General features: G+C 46.4%; 1 protein-coding gene across 4 annotated transcripts; it reads left to right on the top strand.

Moving 5' to 3' along the window:
- The first annotated feature begins 3,088 nt into the window (after positions 1-3,088).
- On the top strand, positions 3,089-21,317 carry LOC144169751 (uncharacterized). Of its 4 annotated transcripts, none has more exons than XM_077699079.1 (6): positions 3,089-3,207; positions 4,352-4,542; positions 7,338-7,492; positions 8,147-8,211; positions 15,511-15,644; positions 21,189-21,317. In XM_077699079.1, exons 2-5 carry the CDS (start codon positions 4,442-4,444, stop codon positions 15,541-15,543), a joined length of 354 nt encoding a protein of 117 aa, XP_077555205.1. In that variant the 5' UTR covers positions 3,089-3,207; positions 4,352-4,441; the 3' UTR covers positions 15,544-15,644; positions 21,189-21,317. The 4 variants fall into 4 exon arrangements, with proteins under 4 accessions (XP_077555205.1, XP_077555207.1, XP_077555208.1 ...); XM_077699080.1 differs by having other exon boundaries at positions 3,108-3,207; positions 4,356-4,542; XM_077699081.1 differs by lacking the exon at positions 7,338-7,492.
- The last annotated feature ends 768 nt before the right edge of the window (positions 21,318-22,085 follow it).

Here is a 22,085-nt window from a genome sequence, read left to right as displayed (position 1 = left end):
GGATTTGTGAACTATCCATTTATTTTAAAAAATGCATTTCCAAAAGCCTGCGATATGCTGTCTGACAGTGTATTTCAATTATCAGAAGTCATGCAAGTGATGATTACCTAATTTCATTTTTCCTCATTTCGTACCCCTATATCGAAAACTCAAACAATGCATAATGTGTACTGTTTGATGGTCCTGAAATGCCGAACAAGAAAAAAATGCAGCAAGGGTAAACTTTATCATAAATTTAATTGATATCAGGAGAGGGCGATTTGACCAGAGTCGGCCGCCTCCTTTATGATGTTGCATTTCTTGTAGCGCATTTATTTACTCAAAAACTTGCGAAACACTATCCCAAGCCAGTTCAGCACCTTGTACTCATCAGAAGAATCGGAAAAAAGGAAAGTGAGGCGTTTAGCAGGCCAACTTGAATTGAAAAAAAAAGCATAACACAAAAAAGGATGTTGAAAAAAAAAAAGACAACACATTTACATGAGTACAATGCAGGTACACCCCACACGTACATGACCCCTGTAGAAGCACGATCAATGTTTACAATGCTTACAACGTTTGCATGACAAAATAATGGTGCTCACAGCAAACAAGAAATCTTGAAAAATACCTCACCCTAATAAGGCAGTTTCGTGTGAATCTAAGCCCACACCACAAATGAAACCTAACATAACCTACACAATATTAAAAAGATGGAAGCAATACACTATTATCTAATCCATTACAATACACTGCTGCTTCTACTGACTCTTTCACCAAAACGCCAAACCACTATGTTTCCAAGGGCATGTAGACCTCTTTTAGTGACACCACAACATCGGCTACACTGAAAACCTGCGTGGTCAACCTATCAGAACTGCCTCTCTAGTGTGACGCCAGTTTCTCACAAACAGAAGCGTTGCACCAAAATTGATGGCAGATAAAACTGCAAAGATCAAAGCCCAGCACACATTCATTACATGTGACAAATAAGGCCAGTCCTGCTGAATAAACATATATGGAGTACACAGTGTATGAAAACGTATCCCAACAGGAAGCTGCTTCATTTGATTCACTAATTACAGCCATGGGAATGTGGATTGTCTCCTTTATTAACTCGATCCGTGCATGCACTGACCGCACCTAAAAACCTGCTTGTTGAGCATCTTACCAGAACTCACTTTCCATTATGCAACGCACGTGTAACAGAATATAATCAAATAAAAACAGATCAAATAAAAACAGGCCAAGCAAAACAAAGCGTACGTTCCTTGCCAAATCACAATATTGTGCTTGAGCCGTGGAGCCGGTTTCTGAAGCACACAGTACCAGGATAAGGTGGACAGCCAAGTTCGTCGATGGTATCAAGCGACCATGTGATGAAAGCTAGAGGTGTGCGATTGAAAGATTATCCTACCGATTTATAGATTAACGCATTAATCGCGATAAAATTTTTACTAATTAATCGGTTCAACTCACGTGAGCGCATTAAACCAGAAATCAAGCTCCCCGAAACTCTACGTTACATTATCTCACACTGTCGCCTTACATAAAACAGCGCGCTCGTATAATGCCATAATTTAAACCGCAAGTAGGAACGTGGTGTTACGAATCAGCCAGCGCTGCAGTACTTCCCCGCATCACTCCTCGGCTGTGCGGCGAAGCCACTACGTGCGTGCGCCACCATATCGGTGACAGGTTGCGACAAGCCGCGTCAGACGCTTCTCTCTCAGCGCATTTCAAAACTTCGGCGGTTGCCCGCGAGGCTCGTCTCCACGCTCTTCAAGGACACAGAGGCCCCGCGAACTCAGCGAAGTCCTCCTCTCTCCCCTCTCTCGGACTCAACGCGCGCCGAGGCTATGAACGACTTACGAACTCTGGAAAGAGCGTTGCGTGTGTCTGTGACGTTCATGGCGTGTTCCAGCTTGTTGGCGTTTTGACCGTTACCGCTTTTGGGTATAAATAGACCCCCGCAAGCGTTGTAAACCATTCCTGTTAGAGCAGCGAATCGATGTTGTCGCTCTGCTCGAGTCCTGTATTGTAACCTCGCCCGTCGGGGCATTGTTCTTTGGCTTCGGCTCACCTCTCGCTATGAAGTAAACAGTTACGTTAGCCTACGGCTTCTGGACTTCTTCACGGCTGCAACAGCGGCTGGCCGCTCGCATCATACAAGCTACCACTCATATGTCGGAGGCCACGGAGCTCGGATCGGGTGCCCCCCCCCCCCCCCCCTCGGTCGCAACAGTGGTAACGACGAGAAGCTCCGGCTTCGCTTCTTTGATAAGTAGCGACACTATATACGCATTAGACACTATATAAGCGACACTATATACTATATACGCACTATATACATACGCGTTCCAGCCACCATATGCCAGTCACATCTACTACGCGAGGGTCTGTTTAGCGCGCCAATTGAACAACCGCGCACACAGACGACATATTGCCTTCAAATTCTAGAATGTATATGATTCTGACTCTGCGGTGTGGAAGACCCCATAACAAAAGAAAAAAAAAAACAAAAAAAAAAACTTAGATCTCAAAATGTAGTTTTTGCCTCCAGCCGATTAACCTATCAACTATTGATTAATGCCTCTCGAGTAATCGGATTTATTTTTTTTAATCGATGCCCAGCCCGAAAAAGGGCATGCTAGCGCATGACAGCGCCGATTAGCCTAGCCACAGCCAGCTGATATCTAAATATGTCACAAATTGCCAGATCAACTGCCCGTTGCTAGGCTGACCTAAATGCGTGGGATGCCTGGCGCTTTATGTTCGCATTTATTTATCGCGGTAGTGTATGGGGCGACGACGCTTCTCGCTGCCGACGGGGCATTCGACATGCGGCGTGCGACACCACCACGCCCTGCAGATTGAATTTGGCGCTGCGGCATCCTGGAAGCTAGAACGCGCCTCTGTTGCTATAGCAACGTGGCACATGCGCAGAGAGCAGTGGGGGTGAGATCAAGTGCGAAAAACCGTTCCCGATGAAGGGAAATTTGCAGTGAATCCTAAAAAATCCTGCGGCAAAAAATTCTACAAAATCGAAAATTTCGGTACCTAAAAACGACAAATATTCTTTTTTTTTTTTTTTTTTGAGTACGGGGCATCACGCTCAGCGGCATTAGCGGCATCACGTGGCATCACTGCTCGCCTGGATGCCTGAATGGCGCGACGCTTGATCCACTGATATTTATCATATGTTGATCCTGTTCAGCCGTGGCCGATGTAAGTCATGCTTTTCTACTTGTTCTTGCTGAGGCAGTAGATAGAGCTTTAAATTGAGTGCGTAGACACGTCTGTTCAACTTTTGCAGTAGCTGCCGGCTCTGTTAACTTTGATGATCGACGGTGCTGCAAGCCGCGATTTCTGTGCCAACCCATCGTTTAACATGCGCTACACTCACCCGGAAAGCGTCGCGAGCGTTTTAAACGCGTTCATTCGTCAGCGAAGTTACGGGTATTTTGCATTGTTCCGTCAGTCGCGATCGGTCGCTAGTGGTGTCAAACACGTACGATGTCAGCTACCAGAACGTGGTACCAAATGATAGGTGCCGGATGGGTGCCGGTGACGGCATATTATTTGGGTGGAACAGGTTAAAATGCGCAATAGCGGTTAGCGCGGGTTACGCATAGTTAATCGTGACTGTGTATGCGCAAATGAAGTCTTGACTGAAGTGATAGAGGCACAAGTATATTTAGCTAATGGACCGTATGATATTTACTATAATTGCAGTATACCAAGTGGAAATGCATAGTTCTGGTTAGCTCTAATTAACGGCAGTTGAGCGTAAAGACTAAAGAGAATGCATGTATACATCTTAAGTGTAATTTAGTGGCGCATTATTAATTTTTCAATCACAGAAAAACGAAGGGTCACCGAGAGCAGTACTATTTGGAGGCAGTACACATACAAAATTGTACACAAGGGTGCACGAAGATATTAGCATACAAGATAAAAAAAAAAGATCAGTATTGTTAGAACGCATAGCAAAGTCACCTTGAGCAACCTGATACTACAGAGCAATAGTGATATAACGTAGATATCAAGGTGGTGGTCAAAGATGATATGGGACAAAAACCTACTATCACAAGTTTCTCCTGAATGCATCTACAGTCTTCGCCCTTGTGAACGACTAAACGAGGACAAAGACAAAGGCAGTGCTTTCACACGGTGTCAAGGATGGGGTACAACATTGGCCCAGTGCGTTTCGTTCTCGGGTACTCACAGAAGCCCAGAAAAATTGTTCCCCGCAGGAGTGCGCAGCCCTGGCCCAAGATTTCAGAGCGTTGAAATTCTGACGATATCTACTCTGTAAGCCATTGTACGCTGACGACGGACCATAAGCTGCCTGACGGGATTTTTTATCCAGATAGGGCTATACCCATGATGGCTGCCGCCAGAATCCAGTGGGTCGGGCCCTCCTGCTGAGTCCTTGATAGTACATGATCGAACATCAGTCATGGAAGGACAGCGTAGACTTCCTCAGTTCACTCCCGCCTTCTGCAACTTCTGCAGCTCGGAAAAAGCTGCAGGAAGCTACCCTAGAAGAAGCCAGGGACTGTAAGTACTGCCTTGTTCATTGGAAGCCTCATTGACAGTGTCATGTCCACAAAGCAATCGGTTGCCCTCAAGTCACACAATAAGGATTTAGCAAATGAGAAAAAGTGGGTGCAGAGGGCATGGCCAGCCAGCTTGGGGCCCGAAGATGTGCACTTGGGGCCATCCTGAAACAGCGCATGTTTTTCTTCAACTGTAAAGCTTCTGAGAAAGCTGTAAGGCTTTTCTTCGCAGCCATACGGTTGCTTTTCGGGTGGATGTCAAGGGTGGAAGGTTGAAATAACTGAAAGCCAGGAGATTCTGTACTTGGGCCATCACATAATTGGGCTTAGAAGAACAAGTTCAATGAATCAGCCAGGCCACTTCCTGCTATAGCATCCCAGGGTCGATAACGATATTGAGCTCACGGTCAAATCCTATCCGAGTTGCGTACAGGGTGCATCCATGCCCTCCCTCGAAGAAACCACCTGTTGCACTGCCAGAAACGGGCAAGTGTTGGTTGAGGCTGCATATCGACTTTGCGGGGCCACTTGATAGGCACGTGCTACTGCTTGTTGTTGGTGCACATAGCAAGGGGATCGAACCAGTACTGCTGAAGAATTCCACAATGCATGCCACAGTAGAGCCCCTCGGATTCGGATTGCCATAGATGCTTGTGTCTTCTAACGGCGCAGTTTACTAGTGTTCAATTGCAGAACCTAATGGGGCTGAATAACATGGCATATATTCAGACAGCACTGTATCATCCACTGTCTGACAAACAGGCCATGCCGACTGCTACAAAGTGGAGAACAGCACAACACAGACGAACACAAGAAGAAGAAAGTGACAACCAGGAGCGCTGACTTACAACAAACAGGGTTGTAAGTCAGTGCTCATGGTTGACACTTTCTTCTTCTTGTGTCATCTGTGTTGCGCTGTTCCCCTCTTTTTAATTATGCACCAACTCGCCCAAGCTTTAATGGGCCAATGCAGACAAAACACAAGTTTGGTTCATTCGAAAGATTGCCTCGTTAGAATCATACTGACATTATTTTTGACGCACACTTCACTCATATAAGCTATATAATTAGGAAAAAAAGGAACGGCCATGCGGCCCACTAGCTCACTTCCTGCAACAGAACCTATGATACCATACCAGCCAGCTGTGCGATTGGCTGAGGCCGGGAAAAGCAAGCGCAAATTAGTCAGGACTTATAAGCTTGCTGAGCAAGCTATTTGCGGTTAAATGTAATGCATATTCATTTTACAGCAGTAAAAATGGTGCGGCAAACAGTGAAAGTTTCGAAAAAACACATAAGCATAGAAGTACCAATGTGCACTGCTGTTGGTACTGGGCGCACTATGCTTGTTTTAGCTGCACAGCAGTCCGCCGCTTTGGAGTTGTCTTGGAGAAGGCGAGCCAGGGCCTGAACCATCTTACGGCTCGCAAATACAGGATCGGCCAAAGCTCTGTTCGTGGATGTCGCCCAGTACGGCCGCTCGGGCAGGTTTGGCATGGCAGCGGTGGATGTCAAAGGAAACCTTGTCACCTCGGCGTCCTTCTATGCACCAAAGGCCACTACGGCCGAACAAATCGCTTTATCCATCGCCATGACGGAAACCCGGTTTAAGCAAATCTACACGGACTCCCGCTCGGCGGCAAGAGCCTTTCTCAAAGGAACTATTGCCAAAGAGGCAGCCAGGATTCTACATGGAAGAAAACAAGAGACGTTCCATAACATCACATGGTTCCCGGCCCACATGGGCCACGGAGTCCACGACACCCTCCCCAACGCCAACAAGTTCGCTCACGATCGCACGCGAGAAACCGTCAGCCGCGGCGATCGAACAGGCCGAGGCCCCCAGAGAGTTCCGAGACGCGTTGCTCACGTTCAACGAGGTAGTCACACACTACCAACTTACGCGAAGAACACTCCCGCTGGCCCACCCTGCTCTCACACACCCACAGTCAGCAGCCTTTAGAATGCTTCAGACCGGTTCCTTCCCAACCAGGAGCCGGTTTAGCTTATTTCACCCGGACATTGACCCTCACTGTCCTCTTTGCGACGCAGCTTACTGTAACTTAGACCATATGCTATGGCAGTGCCCGGCGTTACAAGAGGACGCCGAACTCATCACAGAGGAAGAATGGACCATGGCGCTCCACAGCGAAGACTACTACACACAACTCCGGGCTGTCCAGAAGGCCTGCGTTAGGGCGGAGGTCCTAAACCTCCCGCCACCCGCGCAGGTGCGGCCCGCGTCTACTCTGGACGGTCCTCTGGGCCGCTAGGTTAGACCTTCCGGACCTAATAAAGTTCAATGTCTGTCTGTCTGTCTGTCTGTCTGTCTTACATGACACTGGCTGATTGGCGTAAGCGACGTTGTCTTACGTGACCCTGTTTGTCGAGGATACCCCACGTTTCACGGAATGATTACTTTCTACAGTAACAAAAATGAGCCAGGTGAAAATAGGGTCAAAAACAAAGCAACGGCAGACAACGGTCCATGGCTGAGTATGGTGGCGCCATCTGGGAGGACTGACGGCAAGCAAGGCTGCAGAGCTGAATGACGCAGTGGAAGTTGATTTGAATACGCGCACTTATGACTTCATGGCAGACATCACAGAAACACACGATGTAGCAGGAGAATCGAAATTTTGATTCTTAATACTTAAATTGATCAATTTCTCAGTTGGGGGCACTATAAAAAATGAAATCTTTCAACTAAAGCAAACTTGTATTTTGTCTGCATGGCTCCTTTAAAGCATGGTTGAAAAAAGAATCTACAAGGGTTGTTGAAAACATGCCTTGCAGATTTCCGCAGGGCATTGTTGGCTGGCAGCAGTACTCCAGTGAAACTTCTAATGGACTGCGAGCTCTATTCCAAACCGGACAAGGCAGTTGGGCTACCGGGGCCTCACGTCTAACATGTTCCAGTTGGCCAGTCTCAGCAAAGAACTTCACGCAAGGCAAGTAATGGGTGGCATCACACATCAAGTCAGCAAACAACGTTGGCAGGGGAGAACATGCATTGATGGAGTGACCATATCAAGCCACTCACGTTGGAGCATGACTTCAACGACGGATCAGATGACCCAGAGCGTAAACAAGTGACCAGCAGCGCCAAGTAATTGGGACACCAGAGCAAGAGCCAGAAATGAGTGGGGTTGGTGAGGTGGAACTTTGGTGACAATCTGTTTGATTTATCATGCAGCGTATTTAACTGTCTTTGATTCAAAAGCAATTTGAATACTTGTGGCTTCAGTGGAAGACTTGCAATGAATTGATAAAGTGATGGATTTCAGTCAATAATAACTTCAGCTGGAGCTAGAATTTGCAGTGCCTCTGCGTAATTGTTATAATCATCTTTCAAATTTTTGCAGTTTCACATTCATACATGAGGGTAAAGCGCCGAATCCCAGTGAAAAATGTTGGGCTGTAGAAATGCATTACTTACAAGTGGCAGCAGCCATTCATTTGACAGTGCTAGAATATATTCTTACGGTATAACAATGTTGGCCTTCGCAGAGTACCGGCATCTGTTTGGGACACAATTTGTCGAAGAAATGCAGTTCACCTTGTCACGAAAAATTCTTTTCATGCTAACGTTTCCTCATTTTCAGATCCAGGGTGCAAGGTCTTCTGGCCGTTGTGTTCACGGGCTGAGGTGGATTTCCTTGATTCAAAGGTAAATAGTGTGCCCTTGAGTTGAGCGCTCATAATCTCACTGGACCTTGATAATTTCAGTTTTTTGCAGCTGTTTTGGCCAGCCACTTGTGTGATATATACAAAACAGTGTTTGCAACTTAATGTAGTACCACACAAGTCTGTGTGTGGCTAGTGGTCCACAATCAGAACTATGAGTGCACCCCAAACTTTGCATGCTTATTTCAACTGAGTCACCTGATCTAACATGCCCTATAGTCTAAGTGAACATGACCGAACTGAAAGGGACACTGCATTTAATTTGTTAAAGTCGTATTTGTGCAGTGCTTGTGAAGTTGAAGCCATATATTTCATTATTTTACTGTATTTAGTGGATGTATAGAGTCCTAGTGACTGGCCCAAAGGTTGAGTAAGTGAATGTTGGGATTCGAGTGCGCCTTCACAGTATACGTTTCGGTCGCTGCGTGCATAGCATCTACGATGGCAACTGAGACGTGTTTTTCACCATGGCTATCACCCGATGGAGTTTGCAAAAGAGTCTCTATTGTCCCAGTGGATCATGTAGGCCTGGCGTGACTGGCGGTGATCTTTGAGGCACTGCAGCTTCACTGCAGTGGGGAAATGGTCGCTATTAAGGGTATCTGGCCAGGTGTGCCAGTCGCATTTGGGAGCGGTGCTTGCCCAGGTCAGGTCCGGGGAACTGTCAGTGTGCTTGGCATGGTTGGCGAGGCGGGTTACAGTGTCAAACTCGTTTTGAAGCTTAAGGTGGACAGCCTCCATTGCCCCAATCAATGCAGACCCCTTTCTTGTGTCCTTGGTGTAGCCCCAAGCTGTATCAACAGCATTAAAATCTCCACCAATTAGAATGGGCAAAACTTAGGCTTGACGACAAAGAGCTATGATCCATGCGGGGTTGTCGCCATCGCTCACAGCAGGACGTATGTATACTGATACAACCATTAGCCTGACATCCCGAATAGCTGTGATGACGGCAACCACTTCGCGGCACTGCGTACAAATGTATACAAGTTTGTGGCAAACGTCTGTCCACGAGCACCACAGCTTGGCCCCTAGCCTTAGGTGCGGGGGATTGATTGTCTTTACCATATCTCCCTATTCTAAGTTTAAGTATTGTTGGACACGAATAAGTATTGTAGCCCATGAGGTGAACCGAAAGACAGTCCGTTTCTTGTAGCCAAAAAACCGGGATAGGATCGCGCCGGAGGCGCTCGGTTACCTCTGCAGCACGAACGGCGAAGTCTCTAGAGTTCCATTGCAGGACCTGCGGGCTGGGATTCATCTTCGTGTTCGATATATCGCGTGGGCCTCTCCCTTGTATGCATGTTGCCTTGTTCGCCAGTCAAGTCATATGCCTCCATAGACATTGATGAGCTTGTTAACGGTGCTGTTTGGCTGGGAGACACAACTTGAAACAAACTTGTGAGCATGCGGAAGTGTAGTTCGTTGATGTGCCTAAATTTATCTCTGTATGTTGGTCCGCCTCTCGTCCACGCCTGAGCTCCTGAACGAGTTCTTTGTGCATGGTAGTTTGTTGCTCTTCGAGCCGTCTTATTTTCTGCTCTAGCGCTGCCATAGTTTGTTGGAGAAGTAATATCTGTTTTTGTACATCTGGCACAGTTGCGTCGCAGACTTCGAGCGTTGCTCTGCGCCGCTGTCTACTTCACCAACTTTAATAGGTACCTCACGCTGGAGTGGCGGAAGTGTTTTGTGGTGTCTTAAATTACAGGGAGCAGAGCGAGTGGGTGCCTTATTTGTGGACGCCGCCTGACTTGCAGCTATCTGAGCCCAGTTGGGCGGTGGTGGAGTGAGCACTGGAGCAGATGTACTGGCCATGTTCAAGGCGGGACCTGTTCGTGCAGACACACTCTTCTGGTGCTCAGCTTGAGAGTTGGAGGTGGTTTGAGACACAGGCTGAGAAGCAGCTTCAGGCGCCTTCTTTTCGCCAGGTTGCCTTTTATGCCTGCTATTTTTCGGTCGATGGATCGAAGTGCAAGGCTGTTGTGCTGGTACACGATTCTCCCCGCTACCATCCTGAAACTGATTACGGCGCTCTTGGGACTGTTGGGACTGGCCTTCTTAGCGCAGTCACCGGTGTCATGTCGGCGCCTTGCTTTGTCTGCTATCGACACGGCGCAGAGCAGAGCGAAGAAGTTCTCAAGCCGACGAAAAGTTGAAGCAGCATTTATATACACTATGTTCAAGGGTAACAACAGTGTTACATGGCTCGCACAAAGGCTTCAGCACCTCTCCACTCGGTGCCGCCGAAGAATGCTGACGATAAGTGCCTCCGGGCTTGTTTTATACCCCCGGCAGTCCTTTGTGGCCCTGAGAAGTTCGAATCACTCCAACCAGGACCCTGGCTGGCCGAAGTTTAAAATCCGACGAATGGAGGTGAAGGGGTTGCGTCAGCCGAGCCGCCACGATGAGCAAAGGGAGGGCGACGCCCACGCCGTCTCCGGTGGGTGGCGGCCTGTCGGTTGCCGCTCGTTCACCCGAGGCACGATTCGGCCGAGCAGCCGCGATGCAAAAGGAGAGGCAATTCTGCGGCGCTCCAAGACTGTGACCGTCGGCCGCGAGCGGTTTGGTCCGGTTTGGACGAGGCGTGAATCGGCTCCGCTGTTGGCGCGTTACCCCGTGCAACGAATTTGGGGCCGGGCGCTCTGGTACAACAACGGTGAGCTGACGTCTCTTCGGATTGTCAATCGCGGTCTGATTGTCTGCATTTCCTTGAGCCGTGAGGGACAACTGGGGTCAAGATGTGAGCCCCCACAGTTGCGGCACTTCACACGGGCGTCGACACATTTGTGGTCGTTGGTCTTTTCCCGGCCGCATGCAGAGCATCGTTCGGGGTTAGGACACACATCGTACTTGTGGTCAATCTTGTGGCAACGGCTGCAGTTCACTGCCTTTGGGAGGTACGGAAGCACCCTTTTGACTCCACAGTAATACAGTACTTCGCGTGGTATTTAATTTCCTTCGAATGTTATCAGCTCTGCGTTGCCTTTGGCTCCCATTCGTCGGGCAGACACTATGCGATGAGTCTTGCAGATAAGGTTCTGTCGAAGGTCACTTTGCGTGTCTTCTGGGTCAATACTGTAGATGACACCTCGGATTTGATTTTGTGCTAACGCTTCATAAGGCTGAATGGGGAACTGACAATCACCTAGCTGCATGGCTCGGAGCATGCGCGTGGCTCCACACGTCGACTGCAATTGAGTTGGCCTTGTGCAGGACCCAGTATTTAAACTGTCCCATCCCGCGGATGTTGCTGATTGCGCTGTGCAGTTGACGTGGTGGCAGGTCTCTCATAGCGTACTGTTTGCGCGGTCTCAAAATTATGGTGCGCCGGTTACGGTCAGGTGAAGCTGGTGGATAGGAAGGCATTCCAATTTCCCACCGCGTCGGAGGCCTTTGGGCCGACCTCTTGGAACGCTTGGCACGTGTGGAATGCTCCCACGAGCTGTCATCCTCATCGCCGGGTTCTGGCGCACGTGCGATCCACGGTGCTTGAAGGTCCGCCCCCCGAAGCAAAATGGTTGCACCCACATTTGGAATGCAAGGCTTAGCAAAAGCTTGGCTCGCGCTGGAGTCGCGACAGCCAGATGGGGTCTCTTCACGTGCAGCATTTTGTGAGTTCACCAAGGAAGGTTGCTCACCAATAGCAATGCCGGATGCTTGTGCTTGAAGATGCTGAGCACTGTCCTCGTAGCCCGATGGTGGGGGTGGACATGGCGCCCCTTCTTCCATTGCCTCTGGTAGTGCAGGCGGTGATCCGTCGTAAATCGGCAGGGATGCGGTTGAGCTGTGCTCGAGCGGTGCAGGCAATGCCGCCGTGCCGTCTTGTCATTCGTTGTGGCACACAGGATGCATATCGTCACTGTGAAACATTCGATTGTGATAACATTGCGGAGCTCGATGTAAACACGTCTTACACCGCCGGCGCCCCCTAGCAGGCACTGGCAAAGTGCAAATAGCCCGTTCGGCAAGCTTATACACCCTGCCTAATTTGCGTTCGCTTTTGCCGGCCTCAGCCAATCGCTGAGCTGGCACATATGAAATCATAGGTTCTGTTGCGGGAATGAGCTAGTGGGTCACATGGCTATTCCCTTTTTTCCTAATTCTGTAGCTTATTTGAGTGATGTTTACGTTAAAAGTGGCGTCAGCATCATTCCAATGAGGGAATCTTAAATGAACCAAACTTGCGTTTTGTCTGCATGGCCCCTTTAATAAACTAGTCACTGCTAGCAGTTCATGCAGACTGAACAATTAGTGGTGTTTGTGCTTAAATGTTTTTATTGCTATTATATTGGCTGTTTATGTTTCTCAGCCCATACTGGCTATGCTAGTACTACTAGTGAAAATAGAGTGCTCTACAAAAAACACGAGCAGCAACAGGAAACACCTCTTACAAATATTTGTATACTATAGCCTGCACAGATTATCAATATTCGTAGCTCTCTCCTTTTTCAATATTTCTTTAATTTTTCCCTTCTAGGCCCAAGTGTTTCTTATTGCAACTGAGTCACTGGATCTAACACACCCATAACCTAAGTGAACATGACCAAACTGGAAGGGACACTGAATTTAATTTGTTGAAGTGGTAGTATTTGTGCAGTGTTTGTGAAGTTGAAGCCATATATTTCATTATTTTATTTATATTTAGTGGATGTCTAGAGCCCTAGTTTATCTGTAATAGCCAAAAAAGGAAAAATTCCATGTGGTGGATCTTGTTTACTTTATTATCACAACGGCCAAGACCTTCTTGCTGATGATTTAGAATTCCCTCCTACTCTTGGTGGATCAAGCTCTTGTTACTCAATTTTAGCAGCTCCATCCATTCAATCTTCTTTCTCGTTCCTGACACTTTCGTATCCTGGAATTTCTCAGGCAACTTTTCCGTTTTCTGAAATAATTTTTTTTTTTTTTTTGACACCTACTTCTGATTCTGTGATTATCGTGTTTACGTTGTCATTCAGTGTAAGCCATAAATTAGTTCTGAAGCATTATTCTGAACTCAGTCAAGCACTGTGTCTCCTACTGTGTTCAAGTTCGGTTCCTTCTTTTCTTTTTGTTTTTTATACTAGCTTTGTCCTTTCCTTAGTCGGATCTATCCTAATTCTGCTTTTCGCCATAGTGGCATACCTGCTCTTAGTATACCCAGCACCTCATGTTTTTTACGTGTACAGTACCCGGCCGATTTTTTGGACCTGGAGTGGAACGAAAAATAGTCCGACTGAAAGAGCAGTCCGAAAAATCCGCGAGTCACAAAAACAAACTTTATTTCATTTAAATAGGACTTAAGATGTCGCGACTGGTTCCTTGCCTTAAATTTCTCCTTTGTGTAAAAACGTTTACTTGCATCTCTGCAAGCTTCACGTTTTCTTCGTACGTGATGATGATGTTGCTTATAACGAGTCCAGATGAGATTTATTCGAAACTATTATGATTGTTACCTTTTCAGGCGAATATATGACACGTACGACAGAATACTTGACCACATTGGATAAAGCAGACTGGGTGACAGAAGAACGCTCCTCGATATGTGTTTTCTTCACAAGCTCATTCATGGTACCGTTGACTCTGCCGTTGACACGATGCCGTTTCTCGCCACTATTTTATCCTGCCGGCAATCATAAAAGTCCTACCCAGAGAATGCAGCTCCTTTACAACTCACTTGAAGTGCCTGATCTGAGTATCTTTGACTGTTACAGCACTTTTGTTCGAGTTGTGAAAAATGCGTCTAAAGCCTGAGTGTGCTCTTTTGTGTTGTAGAATCGTATGAGTCAGCCATGTAATGTTTGTTCCATTAATGTTATTTTCATTTCTTATGCTCTTCTTTCTCTATTGTACACATCTTCCTTTCCTCTCCTTTCCTGTGTTTCTTCTGTGCACCACGCTGAAGGCATCAGCTGTTTGTGGGCACTCATCCAAATAAATTAGTCAGTGTCACCGGGCGCCTAAAGAAAGGGGTGTCTAAACAAAATTGGCTACATATAATCCATTTCCGGCCTGCGAGATTGCTTCCACTGCAGACTACACACACAATTATGGCCTGCAAGATCAAAGTTTGTCACCGCAGCGGGAGTCAAACCAGTTCTTTTATCAATCCGAAGTTAGCCAGGTAGCTTAGGATTCAAAATGGCGTCGTCCTGGAGTTGCACCGTGGCTCTTTCACGGAAAATTTTGTCCGGAAAATCAAACTTTTGGCTTTATTTTGTCCGAAATATCCGTTGTTCGTATACATTATTCATATGGGACAACTGGCGATTCCTCGGGAAAGTCTGGAATATCCAGCAAGTCCAAATTTTTGGAGTCCGAAAAAACAGTCGGCTACTGTGCCTAGATTGGCACTTCGAATAAAGTCGATTTTATTTCCAGTGTCACCACTAGGCCTTTAATTGTGTATTTATTTCCTGTTTCTTTGCTTGTGGAAGAATTTATTTGTTATCCTGAGGTTATTTCTCTTCTCATACTGAACCAGGGCATCATTTGGGATATTCTAACTACATATACCAGAGTTTCCAACTGTATGTTCACTTACCTGCCACTCTTATTTTCGCAGTCAAGTCTTCCAGTGCTGTCATGTACGCAGTCTGTACCTTTTTCATTGCCGGTTTGACATATTCGTAAATACTGTCAACAGCCTTATAATTATAGTTTGTGCATAAGGTTGTGCTACTTTTAACTTGTACATCTTGTTAGCTTGTACATCTTGTTTAACTATACATTCTTCAACTTGTACATCTTGTCAAATGCTGGCTCTATTCGTGCTCTTTCATTAAGAACAGTTCAGTAGTGTCAGGAGAGGCAGAAACACACAGCCGTGAAGTGTAAAAGCTCACGGCCAGCCAATACCCTCAATCAACATTCCAAAATGGGGTTTTATTGCCTTCACTCTGGTTTCACTTGGTTATTGGTTATTGGTTTCACTCTGATGGAAAAATTTAAACAAAACAAAAAGTTTGCTCCGAGGAAAAAAATTAAACTTTTCGAGGTGCGTGCGGAACATGGCAGTGGAAGAAAAAATATGATCTATGGTTGCTTACAGTTTAGCATCTTAGCCAGTCGCATGTGCACAAAAATGGTGAAGATGTTGATTCAGCATCTCTGCTGCCATGCATTGATGACAAAGGTGCAGTGATAGCGATGGTGATGGTTCTTTCTGAAGTATAACGTCATGGCCAGGGTCTTACCATTAGCAGCTGACAATGAAAAATTTATTCAGTTTTTACTGTTCATCATGTTTGTATTTGACACTTGTGGAGCTGCTTCACATGTTTGCTTGCATGACTGTGTGCAGCTGCTACAAAAGGTGGTTCCAGGCATGTCCTGAGCGTGGACCTCCTGGCTACCGTAGGCTTGGCCATGTCGTGAGGCTGCAAGCTGGGCTTGATGAAATGCTGCAAGATGGCTTCCTGCTATGGCAAATACCAGGTGCGTACATCTACCGCTTATGTGTGAGACAAGGGGTTTCAGTACAGGCTGAACAAGGGGGCAGCACTCAACGGTGCCATATTTGCCTGCCTGTGGCGTTTTTTTTTTTTTGCAGCAGCAATTGATTGATTGATTGATTGGTTGTAGGGTTTAATGCGCCGACACGATTCAAGCAATGAGGTGCGCCGTCCTTTTTTTTATGTCTTTATTTCTTTTTTTTTTTTTGCAGCAAGGGCTACTCATTTGGGCTAACATGGCAATGCTTGGTGATGCATTGCAGAATAGCACTTGCCACAGTCTGTCATGGAGTCTGGCTAGTGATCATATTTAGCAGCATACCTATTGTTGCTGTGGGGTGAAGATCCTGTTTCACTAAGTTCTTCATCTGTATTGCAAACATTTGGAGTCTTGTGTATATTTGCATACGCAGCTCAAAAAGAAAGGGGAAAAAAAAAAACATATATCAGTGTGTCGAACCGAAAAAAAAATACCGGTTCGGTTACAGTTCTGGTTCAGGCGAAATCATTTCGCTCCGGTTCAGTTCCGGTTCGACAAAATCACGTACTGAACCGGTTCGCGAACCGGTTCGATAAGTTGAATTATCACTGAAATTAGAATAAACATTTAGTTTAAAACTACAGTCAAATCAAAATACAAACAAAACTTCAAAATTCTGCTGTTCCCCAAGGGCAGTGGTGCAATTGCAAAGCAAACTTTAAAGAATTACGAGAAAAGAATTACGAGATATCAGAATGAAGTGGCGACGATTTACCCCCTACTTTCTCGCCCAGACTTTGTTGTCCTAGTGACTAGTATTCATAAAGCCACCGCCAAGAGATATGACGGTGGGATATATTTTCTGCCCTTTCCTTTTTTGTTGAAATCGCAATCGTCGCTATGGAATCGCCCATCACACTAACCTTGAAGCCTTAAATTTAGGCCTGCCTACTGGTGCGTTCAAATACCAGCGCTTAATACCAATGGCGCACATTTTTTGATATTTGTAACAAAACAGAAAAATCTTACAACAGGGACATAAGTACTACCATTGAATTAGATTATTTGGTCACCCTGAATAATTTGTTAGCTGTCACCTTATCGAAAGTGTTAGCCACACTTTTGTTAAAAGTTTGATTGATTGATTGATTGATTGATTGATTGATTGATTGATTGATTGATTGTAGGGTTTAACGCGCCGACGCAGCGTAGCCGATGAGGCGCACCGTAGTGGAGGGCTCTGGATTAATTTTGACCACCTGAGGACCTTTAAAGTGTGCCGAAACCTCGTACGCACGGTCGTTTTTGCTTTTCGCCTCCATCAGAAAAGCGGCCGCTGCGGCCGGAAATCGAACCCGCTTCCGGAGTCAAGATACTAAATCTACATTTTATGTACCTGCCTCTGACACATCACTGCTGGCATCACATAACATGCTGTGCAGTGGGAGAATTGAAATTATGGCTTCAATTGTTCAATTTCTCGGCAAATAATAATCATTTTTCATTTAATGCTGGACAAGTGCGCAGGGTACTACTATAAAATACGAAACATTGTGAAGAAAACAACTGCCTTCGTGGTCTTTTTATGTTACACATAATGGGGGCCTCGGTTCTGGCACACTCGGGGCCATAAGTAGCATAAAGGGGTAACCACATGCGGCAACGGGGACAAGCGATGCGAAAAGCGTAGCTCAATAGGTGCAACAAACAGATAGTGTGGGCGACAGGGACAAGTGAAAAAATTAATACACTGCCGCCAGTTCCTTCCATCCGTGCCACTTGTTGCTGCCGTTTGCTTGTGGGCTGCTACTAGCGTCACTAAATAAAGGCTTTTGGAGTATCGGCACTCTTTTCTCTCATTGTTATGTGCCGCCGGGATTTTCATTGGTCGGTCGGCGCCACGTGATATTTGTTTACATATGGGCGCAGCCGTTTTGTTTCTGGGAGTCCCTCCTCTCTCTCTCTCTCTCTGTGCTGCGCGGATGCTATAGCGGCCGGTTGCACCCTGCCCATCACAACCGGCGGCGGTTTTGTTGGGAGAGATGGCAACACTGCAAGCCAGAAACAAAATGGCCCCCAGATGCTTCCGGATGCATGAAGTCACGGTACTCTCAAGCGTAGCTTATTTAGTGACGCTAGCTGCTACTGGCGGGGAAAAAGCAAGCTATAGGTGACAGACCGTCGCTGCCACCGTCACCAGGGCGCCCTTGGCTGCCTGTGTATTAATTTTTTTCGCTTGCCGCTGTCACCCACTCTATCCGTTTGTTGCACCCATTGAGTTATGTTTTCTGTGTCTCCTGTCCCCGTTGCTGCATGTGGTGAGTGTGTTTCCTACCATGCAGACAAAATAATACAAGTTTGTTTCATTTGAAAGATTTCATGTGTTATAGTGCCCCCAGCGCTTGTCTGGCAGCAAACGATGCTGTGTTCACTGAAAAATTATTCAATTTAGCTTAAAAGTTTCATTCTCCCTCAAAATCATGTGTTTTCGTGATGTCTGCCATAAATAAAGTCATGAGGGCGGATATTCAAACAAACTTCCAGTGCATCATTAGGCTCAGCAGCCTTGCTTACCGTCGTCAGTCCTCCCAGATGGCGCTACCATAGTGAGCCGCAGACCGTTGTCTGCCAATGCTTTGTTTTTGACCGTATTTGCTACGGGCTTGTTTTTGTTATGGTAGAAAGTAATCGTTTCGTGAAACATGGGGTATGCTCGACAAACAGGGTCACGTAAGACAATGTCACTTACCAGTCGGCCAGTGTCGTGAGAGACAACTCCTAGGTGGCAGGCTGCTGTGCAGCGAAAAAAAAGCACAGTGCGCCCAGTACCAACAGCAGTGTGCATCGGTACATCTATGTTTGTGTGAATTTGGGCAACTTTCATTGTTTACCCTACCATTTTTACTGCTGTAGAATGAACAAATAACTCCTTCGGCAAGCTTGTAAGCCCTGCTTAATTTGCGCTTGCTTTTGCCAGCCTCAGCCAATCGCACAACTGGGCATATGACATCATAGGTTCTGTTGCAGGAAATAAGCTTGTGGGTCGCATGGCCATTCCTTTTTTTGTAATTATATAGCTTATTTGAGTGAAGTGTGCGTTAAATGTGGTGTCAGTTTGATTTTAACGAGGCAATCTATCGAATGAACCAAACTTGTGTTTTGTCTGCACGGCCCCTTTGCTCAAGTCATGGTCTGGAGGCAGAGAGGGAGGTCCCCTTCACCCTAAGTTGTCAAACCAGTGCTGGCTACCACCCTCAAATGTAAGATCAGTTGTACTACACATAAATGCTCCTGAAAGCGGAGGATAACACAGTTCTCCCAGTAGGTAGATTGGTGAAGCTTCGGACGCGCAATACGAAGGTTGTCGGTAGGAGTCCCTTTGGATGTGCTTGTTTCCTCTTCTATCTTTTCTAACGTTTCAAAGGAGTACTGACACATAATTTTTTTTTTCGCTGCTATGCGTGCCTACCAGCCCACTAATCATAGAATGACGCATTAGACGGTCGAGCGCAGCGTAAACATTCATTTACGGCGTTGTTTATCCGTGTCAGTTTCGGTTTCGACAAAACGAACGCTGAGCGGCCGCAATGACAGGAGGGCGCCCGTGACGTCACCATTCTTGCCGCACAGCTTCTTTCTGGACACGCGCATGCGCCCAGCCCGGCTGAGGTCTTCACCATCCCCATGCGCGCGGACAGCATGACGTCAGTCCCGATGATACACACGGCGTAGCAGCGCACGCCAACTGCAGCCAGCGTGTCGGCTACATCACGGGAGCCCTGACGTCGGCAGTTTGGGGCAAGGAGCAGATGATGTCATGCTGGCCCACTCTGGGCTTTCTCGTGCGGGCAAAGATTAAAATGGGTTTAAAATGTGTTATACTGAACTGTTACTGTTGAAACTTGCTGGGCGATATCTCCTGATAAAAAAAAAGCATTTTACATAGTAATCTTAGCTTCGAAATTTTGCGTCTCTAATCCTTTAACAATGCCTGTTTTTATGCTTAAAAAAACAAAAAAACAAGACACTTTCCTTATGCTATTCTTAGCATTCTAGACTGCTGGCTTTCATTTCTGTATTCTTGTAACAAATACCCCTCCTCCTTAATTTATGTGTATATATGTATATATGAGCTTGTATCATTACCTTTTAGCTCTAACAGTGCACGAGCACAAACTGCAGCAGGAAAGCTGATTTTGGCCTACAAGGATGCTAGCACCATCAATAGCACTGACAAATTGCTTGAAAAAACCTATTTTGGAAAAGTTTATGGGATGATTTATTGCAACTGTCAACAAACGTGCATTTTAGGAAGTCAAGGCGCATTGGAATGTGATGTCAAAAATGCTGGAAATGCAGTTGCTTTTGAAGGAATGAGAGGAGCTAGAGGGGGATAAATACAGGGAGAGCCATGAGCCATACCTGAAATGTTGTGGACACGTGTGTTTGCCCAATGTTAGAGGACCCCTCAAACCACCAGGTTAAAAGCATAAGTGCTCTTTTGTTTTGTAGACATGACATTGAGCATGCCAAGGTGACCACAATGTTTGTTTTGGCAAGCATTGTCAGCATTGTCATTTTGGCAAGCATTGTACTGCAAAAGAAGATTACTGTACGCAGTGATCTTCGTTTGAACCATTTAGCACCATCAATGAGAATCGCATTCTCGACACGCAACATCATTTTGACGAACTCCAGTCCACTTCCCTGTATTTTGGAGCCATATCGTCAAGCACATCGGTAGCAGAAAGAGGTTCTTGCAAATTCACGCAAGGGCGGTCACCTTCACGCCATCCCGTAAGCAACAATTTCAGGATGTAGTGCGCTTGCTGTCACAGCAGCGTCATCGTCGACCGTCGAAAAGTCCTCGAGGCCAAAGCGCTTAGAGTATCGGCAAGTTCTTCCCGAAACATGGCAATATCACTGCCACCTTGCACTGCACTCGCAACTTCCGCGCCCTATTTACACGGTATAGCATGGTGGAAGCAGTTGAATTGTGTCTGGAGTCACCTCTTGCCAGGCAGAACTGATCATTTCCATTGCAGGCAGCAAATTATTCTTCAGTTCGTCATTTACCAGCAGACTGCTCCTACTTCTGCGTTTCACAGAAGCGCGGGCGTGCAACACGGCTGGCCGGAGGCTAGGCGCAACCATGCCGTGGCGGGCGTTTGGTGACCTATCTTGTGCGCTCAGAGTTCGATACATCCAATGGTTAGGTCGTTACAAAAATACGTTTTACATGCACAATGGCTGAAAAACTTTGAGCGTCCGCTACAAAGCGTAATTCGCTCTATCCAAGTTCATTACGTGCGGGTTTTACTGTACTTCTCTTACCCTTGGGACCAGAGGCATTGGAGAAAGGAGAGGGGTAAAAAAATTACCTCAACACAAAGCAAGTTTGTGCCGTGTTACATTAAAGTGCTCCCAGACAGCACAGTCCAAGTAATCTACTGCAGCAAGAATTTAGTAAATGTGATTGGTGTTAGCGAAGCTATGCATAGCAAAAGAGCACAGATTGATGCCCCCTTCTGTCCTTCTCTCTCTCAGGCTTTTTGTAGCACTGTGGGAGTTAGTGCCCTGCTGTCTGGGACATCGGCAGGCCTGACCATCTGTACGTCAGCGAAGAAGTTTGGTGATTGAAGGTATGGCAGCAACATCTGTTGCTGTTGTGCTGTTGTGTTGTGCTGTTGTTTCTGCTGTGCAGCAAAGCCCTTATATCAGTTCTCTTATATAGAAATACTCCAATAGATTGTACAACCACCAAATTTCTTCTGAAGCACCAGTTGCTTGGTATCACCCATAGACATGCACGCATTCTCGCTTGTCTGATGCTGAAAGCCAGACACACTCTAGTCATGCTTGCTGCAGCAGTTATACATGATGCTAAACTTCCCAATCCCCTTTTCACGAACTTCGGTGCTGGTGACTCTATGGCTATGTTTTTGTGTTGTCATAAAAAGCACAGTTGAAAAGCAGCAGAGAATTGGCGAGGGTAGTCACGATCCGGTTTGCTTTGTCTGATAAGATGTTTGGACTGACCTATCAGCAGCAGCAGAAGACCGCCCTGGGAAGTGGCAGGGCAAATGAGTGGTGCCCTCGTGCGGGGATTCATGCACGCGATTTCCAGGATTTGCGCTCATCAGCTAGATGAATATGATGGTGTGTAAACATGCTGGGTGTAAGCATTGATCGAACCAGCCAACTGAGAGAAGGCGACGCAAGGATGAAACTTCCCTTACCGGGAAGAGCATGATAAAGCTGTCCAATACCAGATGTCTCTGCTCTGTAGGTAGTGTGTTAATGCAGCACTATAACATAATGGTGTTTCTCCAAGTTTGAGATGGTATTTTTATCATGCGGGCCTACAAAAGATGCATTGCTTCTCGCACAGTAGAATTGTTGTTAGTGAAAAACAATTACAGTTTTATTGAAAAGTGAAAAAAA

The sequence above is a fragment of the Haemaphysalis longicornis genome, unplaced genomic scaffold, assembly GCF_048455015.1.
Source record: "Haemaphysalis longicornis isolate Haplotype H1 unplaced genomic scaffold, Haemaphysalis longicornis Haplotype H1 scaffold_2, whole genome shotgun sequence".
In the NCBI taxonomy this organism is placed as follows: Eukaryota; Metazoa; Arthropoda; class Arachnida; order Ixodida; family Ixodidae; genus Haemaphysalis; species Haemaphysalis longicornis.
Note: the sequence above shows the minus strand (reverse complement) of the source record. Positions and strands in the feature narration are given on the sequence as shown.